Source organism: Gracilinanus agilis, chromosome 3 (genome assembly GCF_016433145.1).
Source record: "Gracilinanus agilis isolate LMUSP501 chromosome 3, AgileGrace, whole genome shotgun sequence".
Taxonomy (NCBI): Eukaryota; Metazoa; Chordata; class Mammalia; order Didelphimorphia; family Didelphidae; genus Gracilinanus; species Gracilinanus agilis.
The window spans coordinates 650502082-650512009 of record NC_058132.1 but is presented as its reverse complement, the minus strand read 5'-3'; the positions used below and the strand labels follow the sequence as shown (position 1 = coordinate 650512009).

The window sequence follows — 9928 nt, the reverse complement described above, 5'->3', positions numbered from 1 at the left end:
TTCAAGTTAGATGGAATGTTAGGGATGGCCTAATTTGACAGGTGAAGAAAGCAAAGCTGAGAAGGGAAATGATTTGTCTGAGGTCACAAAAGTATTAAGTAGGAGAATAAGAAGTTGAAGCCATGTTTTCTGACTCCAAATAGAGCCAGCTCTCTTTCTACTGCACCAAGCTCGATCGATCTATCATCCTCGATAGGAGCAAATGGGTCAATCCAGGCTAAGGGCCTGCCTAATCTCCATCAAGTAGTTTTTTGATCAAAGTCCCAAGTGGGGTGTCAGTGGGGATAGCTAGACATTTCACATCTGATGGGAAGTGTATTTCCTGTTTAGCAGCTACCCGTTGTGTTAGGGTTTTGATAGAGTCTGGCTCACAGGGCTTTACTTTTGTTGTTGATTGGTCACGTCTGACTCTTGTGATCCCATTTGAGATTTTCCTGGCAAAGACACTGGAGTGATTACAATGTGGCCTGAAATGAGACACAAACCTTGTCAAGTAGCTGTACATGATCAAAAGAACATGGAAACCATAACTAGTTGATGAGAATGGGGCCGTCTTTCATATAAGACATAAGGGATGATTAGACTCACAATTATGAGATCATCAGTCTTTGGACACAACCTAAGCCATTGGTTGGACATGACACAAGCCCCAGTTGGTTCAGTCCCCAGTCACACAGGACTAGGTTCAAACAATGCTCATCTTCCACACTCACTTTCACTTCTCTTAGTCTGTGCAGAAAAGAGTAAAAGTGACCTAAAGCTGGTATTTGACATGTCATTAGCCTCCCATTTACATTGCAGTTTGCACAGAAAAAAAACAACTGCTTGATCACATGAGTTGATGGGGATATGATTGAGGATGTAGACTCTAAGTGATCACCCCAGTGCAAATATCAATAATATGGAAATAGGTCTGGATCAATGCCACATGTAAAACCCAGTGGAATTGTGCTTTGGCTATGGGAGGGAAGAGAAAGAACATGAACCATGGAACCATGGAAGCATTTTCTTAATTAATCAATTAAATGAAATTAAAATAAATAAATGCATTGCATTTTGCTCTGATCCCCCTCAGTGGGCAGAGTGAACCATGGGCAAAGCCATGCAGATCAAAGTGACCACAGGTGGAGTGGCATCAGTTCCCTGGAGACACAGGGCGACAACTGCCCAAATAAGGTTCCCCTTCCTTAGTAACTAACCAAGATAAAAGGCATTCCTGAGAACCCCTACACACTCTTACCTTGACTCACTCTCTCACACTCTACTTTTAGTTATCACACTTCCTTTACTTACTTGAAATGCTTATTTGCTACACTAGCTGCTCTGTTACTATATTCACTTACACTAAAGCTTGTTTCCTTGAAATGGATTCAGTTTGAGTCATCAAGCAATTCTTTGGATGAGACCAAATCACCTTAACCAAAACATTTCTGGCACCCTACATTGGGCAATTCATCTTGGGATGTCATGGGCTCAACTTACTCCATTCCAAGGTAGGCTCCCTCTACCCCACCCCACCAGACCTCCCCACTTAATCCCCGCTTTGGAGCTTTTTTTTTCTCATCTCTAAGAACTTGAGCTCATCTAACACCCTGGATTGGGTCTCCACAGCTGGCAAGTTCCAATAGGTGGGAGATGCTCCACTGGAACTCTGAGTTGGGGGCCACAATGAAACTCTCCTCTGCTGTGTCTGGAGCGAGGGAAGACTGCTTCTTGTGCTTATTTGAAGGCCAGGCGGAACTCATTCTGCTGCTGAGCCTGTTTTTTTTTTCTTCCTTTGAGGCCTTGGCAAAGAGCCACTGCACCTATCTGTCTGCCTTCACTATAGGACAGGCTTCTGCAATACCAGAAAACTCCTCACTGGGATATCTACTTTCCAGTTAGAAAAGGATGAACCTACAAGATCTAAGAAAGAACCTTGTATTTTATTGCCATAACACATGACCAATTTATCTCCTAGAATTAGAGAACTATGGCTGGTAAATGGACCCCTAAATTATAATACCATCCTGCAACTGGATTTGTTTTGCAAGAGAAAGGAGAAATGGATAGGACTCTCTTTTCTAGCCTTCATGGAACTAGCACAGGACTTAAAACTCAGAAGTTCTGATCTGTATTGGTGGGGAAAGTACCCATATCTAGAAATCATGTAGATTTTGAAGTCTTATGGCAAAGAAGGAGAGGTGAGAGGAGGCTGGTCATTCAATGATACTTCAGTTATGACACAGAACAGAAAGGCACTGGTCTTTTATTTCCAATTGAAATACTTTGCATTTATAAAGGAAAGAGAATTAAAGGTGGTTAGTTTTATTTTTAAAAATTTTTTAATGGATATGCTTTGCCAGGATGCATTTATTTCCGGACAAACCCCACTCCTACCTCTGATCTCCTAGATGACCCTCTCCTAAACCCCCGAACAAAATTCTCCCAGTCACTACCCTGTTCCACCTCGTGGGCAGTTTCCAAACCACTGCCTCCTCCCCTCAGTCAATCTTCTCCCCTTCCCTCTGTGCTCTCTATCCATACCTCCCATAGTTCTACCACCTAGCCCTTGCCGTACTTGGGGTGGTACACATTATGATGCTACTGCTAAAGACCCCAAAACTCTCTGCCCTCTCAAAGAAGGGGGGAATAGGAGAAAAGATAATTAGCAGGTTCACATTCCTTCTCTTTGTCAGATCTCTCCCAGATCAAGGAGAAACTTGAAGATTTTCAGAGAATCCCACCAACTTCATGGAGGGGTTTAAGTCAGTGGGACTGCAGTTTGACTTGTCCTGGGCAGATTTATACCTCATTATTCCATACCACAGATGAAAAGCTGAGGATTGGAGAACTAGCTCAGAAGATAGCATAGCTGACACTAATGTAGAAGACAGATTTTCTATGTGGGTTGTTGCAGTACCAGTGGCTGATCCCTGTTGGGATTATCAATCAGACCAAGAAAGGGAGAAAAGAGATCACATGATAAAGTTCCCAATTGAAGGCATGCAACTAGCAGTGAGAGAGCAGGTTAATTATGAGAAACTGAAGGAAGTTTCTCAGGACAGGGAAGGAAATCCAGCCTTGTTTTAGAGCAGATTTGTAGAAACCATGAAAAAGTGCACCAATATAGAACCTGAAAGTCCAGAAGGCGTGCTATCCTTGATAGGCATTTTATTAAACAGTCAGCTCCATATTATCCACAGGAAACTGCAAGTTAGACATGGGACCTCAGACCCTGCTGCCACCATCTCATTTATCAAGGTATGTCATTAAATTTCTCTAGACCTCAGTTTATTCTATAAGATATGGGTGTTTTACTGAGTATTTCCTAGGACCGTGGTGGCCAAGCTATGGCACATGTGCCAGAGGGGGCACACAGAACTCTTTCTGTGGATACACACACCATGGACCCAGCACAAAGTTCATCAGAGTTTGTTAATAGAAAGCCAGGGGGACACAGGGCTGGGCTGCTCCCCTCCCCCTCTCCATGGGCACCTGAGGACATTTCTTGTATCACCTCCCCCACTAAAAGGTTTACCATCACTGCTTTAGGACTTTCTAAAATCTAAATCTATTCTTCTCTATTTCCTACTTTCTTTCTATGGTGAGGCACCTCATTATAGTAAAGGAATGATAGACAGATATGTTCAGAATTTGTTTGTTTCTTGAAGATAACAAAAGCCTTCCATTTTTTATTTGGGATTAGATTTTTTTTTTAACCCTTGTACTTCGGTGTATTGTCTCATAGGTGGAAGAGTGGTAAGGGTGGGCAATGGGGGTCAAGTGACTTGCCCAGGGTCACACAGCTGGGAAGTGGCTGAGGCCGAGTTTGAACCTAGGACTTCCTGTCTCTAGGCCTGGCTCTCACTCCACTGAGCTACCCAGCTGCCCGGGATTAGATTTTTTTTTTAATGAATCTTTAGGTCCTTGGTAAAACTTAAGTATACTAATGTATGCTGAGATACTATTTTTTAGGTTATGAAGGCTCCAGGCTCTAGGAAGGTCTCTGAGCTTCACGAATAGGAGTAAAGATATCCCTCAACTGGAGAGGAATAGCTTTGGTCCAATCTGAACATGTGAAAACTGCTGCAAAACAGAGCAAATGTGATTGAAAGGAGATGACAGTGAATTAACCAGAGATCAGATAACCATGATTTAATTTTATTTCACTCATGTTAACACAGCAAGTAAGTAGTAGTTCCTTTCAATGAGTTCTGTTTCATTTGTCTTCCCCTCCCAGCTATTGATACAGGTGACTTTGAGACAGCAGAACATTCAACTAAGTCCAATTCCAAAAGGCTTCCATTCTTGATTTATACATTATTTCAAATGGATCTTTTTGGGGTGTTGGACCTGATACTCACAAGGCCTTATTTGTCCCTATAAGGACAGTAAAATGTGGTTAAGCTAATTGGTTTATTCACAATTAAGTATAGCAACTGCTGTTTACCAGGTGACCAAGTGGGATTTCTCCTCCCTCTCTACCATGGCCCCCTCCCCAGTTCTATCAAAGTAGAGAGAATAAGACAAAGTAGACATAGGAGCCTGGGTTACTTAATATAACCAGGCATGTGAAGTTAGAGGTTTACCAAATAACTATAAGTTATCCCATTGATCTACTGGTTCTCTATGCAAAAATAGAGCAAGAAAATGGTTACATTTTAAGAAGCAATCACAGACTAGAGAGGGTATATTGCAATGGCAGAATCAGAATATAAACAAATTATTCTGTTGGCAAAAGGATATTTTGTGAGGTGGACCCAAAGGAGAGATCCACAGGCAAGCCTAGAGCTTCCTCTCAATGCTCTGCATGGTGTCCCTTCCTTTGCATCAGACATTGCACTAGAATGTTTCAAATTATAAAATGGTTTTTTTTTATAATTAGATCTCAATTAATCAATCAATAAGCATTAATTAAGCACCAATTAATTATGTGCCAGGTACATCCTTAGTTCCCATTTAGTTTCTGTTCTTTGATATTCATGCACAGGTGAAAGTTAGTTTGCATAGACAATTAAAGACAATTAATTAGCCTTCCAAGCAAGAAATATTTTTCCTCCCTGACATCTATTAGAAACTCCACTTGAAGATGGTCTCAAAACAAATCAGCTTCTTCTACCTTGCTGACGGAACTTGAGTATTTAAAGGAATTAAGACAGATTTAGGTGTTTGCAAAATAACACCTTTTCACCAGTTCGTTGAGACTCCCAGCATTCACACTGAGTGTCAATCCTTGTTCTAAGCTATTCTGAGGTTTCATGGTTTGTGTTTCATCATGTGGACAGTAGGTAAAGGGCCAGGAAAAGAATCATTTCTTCGAAAATGAAAGAGCATCAGAGAGATCAAAGTCCCCATCTTGGCTTTCTTCTGTGACTGGGTTCATCACAGCAATTGGTTGCCATGGGCTTCCAGGGCATTTGGGGACAACTGGTTCTGGAAAATCAGGCACCAAAGTAAATAAGGGGTTCTTTGGCTCAATAGGGATATCAGGGATCCAGTCTTCCTCTTCTACCTCTTCTCCCCCTGTCTTCTTCTCAGCTGTAGGCTCAGCTGGAATATTGGTTGGGTTAGGAACAAGAAGATCTAAATCTTGAAAATAAGAAGGAGTAACAGCTACTCCTTGCTGTGATGGGCTCTGGGGTTGTGGTGGGCTTTGATTCTCCTCTTGCCGCAGGGAAGGAGGAAAATTATCTTCACTAGGGCTGTGTAGATCCTCATCCGTCCAACCCTCATGGCTCTTCTTGTTTTTTTTTCCATGTTTCTGATGGCCTTGACCATGTTTATTTTTGTGCCCATGGCCAAGGTCATGTCCTCTATGGCGTCCATGACTATGATTAGGTCCATGTTTATGCCCAAGACCAAAGCCAGGGTGATTTTTATTCCCATGGACAGGATGGTGTCCTTTTTTCTGTCCATGACCATAGCCATGAGGATAACCTGTTCCTTTCCCAGGTGTTTGTTCTTCCTCTTGTTCTGTTGTATTAAAATTCTGGGGTTCACTTGTAGCTATTGTTTCTTCTGCTGGGATCACTGCTGCAGCTCGAAAAGGGGAAAAACCCGGAGGCCTTTTCACAAGTACCATCTAAAGAAAAGCACGAACAAATGCATTTCAACAATGACCATAATAGCCCTGCACAACCAAAGGGCACAGGCTTGGCCAGGCACATTCATCTTACAAGGAAGCTAGGGTTGGCCAAGTTGTAAATACTTAACTAAGGATGGGGGGGAATGAAATTAAGTGTTTTTCTTTCCCCTCCATGGTGGCTGCCAGATTGATTTGGAGAATAAATGGATTTTAAGGTAATGTGGTGTAATGGATAGATAACTGGGCTTGATCTGGGTTCTGGGCTTGATCTGGGTTCCAATCCCACCTCAGGGATTTACTAGCTGTGTCACCTTGGGTGAATCATTCAATCTCTCTCAGTCATAGTTTCTTAATTTGTAAAATAAAGGTAATAATAGTATCTATCTCACTGGATGAATCAAATGAAACTTGAGAGAAAAAGAGAGAGAGAGAGAGAGAGAAGAGAAGAGAAGAGAAGAGAAGAGAAGAGAAGAGAAGAGAAGAGAAGAGAAGAGAGAGAGAGAAGAGAGAGAGAGCGCTTTGTAAACTTTAGCAAAAGAATGCTGGTAAGGAGTCAACAGATTAAGGGACTATATAAATGTGAGTGGTATGATAATAAGGAGGAGGAAGAAGAGAAGAAGGAGATTAATTAAGAACAGGTTTTAAATGTTTTGGCCTAGTATTACCACTGCCAGACTCCAAAGAGATCCTAATCACTGAAAAAATCAAGGGCGCATATCATGAGTTGACTCATCTCCTTTACTCTCCTCCTCAAAACCCAGGCTCATTCTTTCTTCATATACTCCAGAATACAGTGATTTTTCTTCTTGTAAGTTCTAAACTCTCTGCTTGTTACCTTATTCCCATCACCATCAGGAGTTTGCCCCATTAATTGTTCCTTTGCTTTTATCTTTGATCTCTCTCTCTAACTAGCATGACTCTTAAAGGTTGCTAGTGACCTCTTGGTTGATAAATATTATGATTTTTTTTTCACTTCTCACAAGCCTCGCTCTCTTTGGGGATGCTCTCCATTTTTCTTTTAGTGGATTTCATCATCCATCTCCTGCTCCTTAGGAGAGGATACATCCAAGCTTTAGTCCTAACCCCTTTCTTCTGCATTAATTCTCTGTTAATGAGCTTATCAACAACCCATGTGTCCAGTAATTGTCTAAATGCAGATTATTTACAGATCTCTCTATCTGTTCCTAATCTCTCTCTTGAACTCTAGACCTGCTTTTTCAATTGCTTGCTCAGCATCTCTACCTGCATCTTCTGGTGACACCTCAAACAAAGTATATTCAAAATGGAATAAATATGACCCTTTTCCTACTTCTGTTGAAGGCACCAGTAGCCTCCCAGTAAGCCAGGTTGGAAACCTGGAGATCATTCTTACCTCCTCATAATCAGTCTCTAATACTCTGTCTTACTCCACACATCAATAAGTTTCCAAATCTTTGTATACATATTCACTTAACTCCACTCCTAGAGACACCCTCATATTTCAGAATGCCATCATCATTCACCTAGATTACTGTGATCGTTTTCTAGTTGGTCTCAGAGGATCATAAACTTAAAACTGAGAGGACCCTTATAAGCCATTGAGACCAACTTCCTCAATATAGATCCAAAAACTGAAGCATAGAGTTTGAATCGGGGTCACAGATCTATTAAGTGCCTGAGGTAAGGTCTGAACTATAAGCTGTTACTGATGCCAAGCCCAACACTTTATCTAGTGAGCCATCCAGAAGTCTTTCTGTCTCTGGGCTCCTTCCTCCCTCCTCCATAGATTTGACATCTTCCACATGCCAAATACCTTCCTAAGGTATGTTTGACTTGCTGCATTTGTAAAAAAACAGCACATAGAACAGTACCTGGAAAGTAAGAGATGCAAAATAAGTTCCTCCTTGATTAAGTTATGCCAATCCTCAGCTTTAAGGCTTTCAGGGGTTTACAAGTACCTTGAAAATTAAAAAAAAAAAAACTCTCCCCTATTGGGTTGAACCAAAAGGTTGAATCAATAACATTTATGAACTGAAGAGACATAACCAACAGATAGATAGATAGATAGATAGATAGATAGATAGATAGATAGATAGAGAGAGAGAGAGAGAGAGAGAGAGAGAGAGAGAGAGAGAGAGAGACAGATAGACAGACGGATAGACAGACGGATAGACGGATGGATGGATGGATGGATGGATGGATGGATGGATGGATGAATAGATGGATGGATGAAGAGAAAGAGAGACGTAAATACATTTGTAGAGATAGAGATACAGACATATATCTAAGGATACAGATATATTATGTAGAGAGAAAGGCATCCTATTGGACTGGGATACAGAAAAAGTTCAATGACAAAAATATAATTTCTTTAGAAAGACACATTTACACACCTCCAGCTCAGGGGTATACATTTGACCACAGACAATGAGTAGACTAAAAATCAGTGGGAACTCTAGAGAAGAGATGATTTGCCTAACAGGGTGAGGTTTGCATACAAATCTCCATGTGTTTTGAAGTATGGACTCGTATAGGTTAACTGAACTAATGTCTTCTCTAATCATCCCTTGGAAGGATCCACGCTGAGATTTTGCTTCATATCAATCAGAAAGGTCACCCTCTCATTTCTGGAAGCATCCCTATCCATAGTAACACATGGCCATTCAGATTCATGAACTACACAGAGAAAGGTTGAACTCCGTACCGCCGGTGATGGTAGTTCGTGGCAGTCAACTACAGGTTTAACTTCGCCATCCTGTTCCATGGGCACTTGCACTGTGCATTTTAAAACTCTCTGCCGAGAAAAACAAAGATGAAATTAAGCATCTGTTGCTTATTTTGGAAGCCTCCATTTCATGCCAACATATCCCATCACCCTTTACACAAAGTCTAGGGCATGACCTTAATAGACCCAAATAGAATCACAGGAGGTGAAAGGGGCAGTAAAGACCATCTAGTCTGATCCCCTCATTTATTGGATGATAGTGGGGCCCATGGAGATAAAGCAACTTCCATAAGGTCATGGATAATTAGTAGCCAATCTGGGACTGGGGTCCAGATATTGGGTCTTTCTAGGTTCAACTGATGTAATGTATCATATAGGAAGACTTCCTTGATCCCCCTAAGTTCCTCCAATTTCTCCCCTTCTCAAACTATCTGGTATTTACTTGTCTCTGTACATGCATCTCCTCTTTAGAGTGTAAGCTCCTTGAGGGCAACCTTTTGGTAGTAGGCATCCTATAATGGTTGGATTGGATTAGATAAAATTTCCATCATGTTAGCAATTTTCACTATATGACCACTATACACCAGTCAAGAAAAGGGCTTGATCTAATTTTATAATGGTACTAAAGGTCAACACCAGGGTGTTCTGAACCTTTCATGTGTTCTGGACCTCTTTGTCAACCTAGTGACACTTATGGATTCTCTCTGAATAATGTCTTTCAATGCATAAAATGCATATTCTTTTAAAATAGTATTATTCAGATATTTTTAAAAGAAATTAATGGACACTAGATTAAGCACTTCTGGCCTTGAGTTAGGATAGATCATGGATTCTGGACCCCCCTCAGCTCACAGCTAATTGATCCCCTAATGACTTACTCCATCTTTCTTAAATTCACAGTCCTCAGAAAACTTTCCTTTCTCTTTAGAGCATTCCGTTTCTTTGACTTGAATTTCGATGGAATGTTTCTCTTCAGGTTCCACCTGCAAAGTCAACAATAAAATGTTTTGTGTTTTTGTTTTTATAAGAAGTTTTTTACTTCTAGGATTTCTCAAACAGTATCCTACATTAGAAAATACCTGCTGGGGGAAGCTGGGTGGCTCAGTGGATTGAGAGCCAGGCCCAGAGATGGGAGGTCCTGGGTTCAAATATAGATA

The 9928-nt window shown here is 41.1% G+C and overlaps 1 protein-coding gene across 1 annotated transcript in view; it reads right to left on the bottom strand.

Annotated features, from left to right (window-relative positions):
- Positions 1 to 5245: 5245 nt before the first annotated feature.
- The window catches only part of KNG1 (kininogen 1), a 40462-nt gene continuing 35779 nt past the window's right edge, over positions 5246 to 9928 (bottom strand). The window contains exons 5-7 of the mRNA XM_044669525.1: positions 9650 to 9754; positions 8751 to 8840; positions 5246 to 6064 (exon numbers count right to left, since the gene is read on the bottom strand). Of these exons, the coding sequence (XP_044525460.1) occupies positions 5291 to 6064; positions 8751 to 8840; positions 9650 to 9754 (969 nt within the window). The 3' untranslated portion in view covers positions 5246 to 5290. The remainder of the gene's footprint in view (positions 6065 to 8750; positions 8841 to 9649; positions 9755 to 9928) is intronic.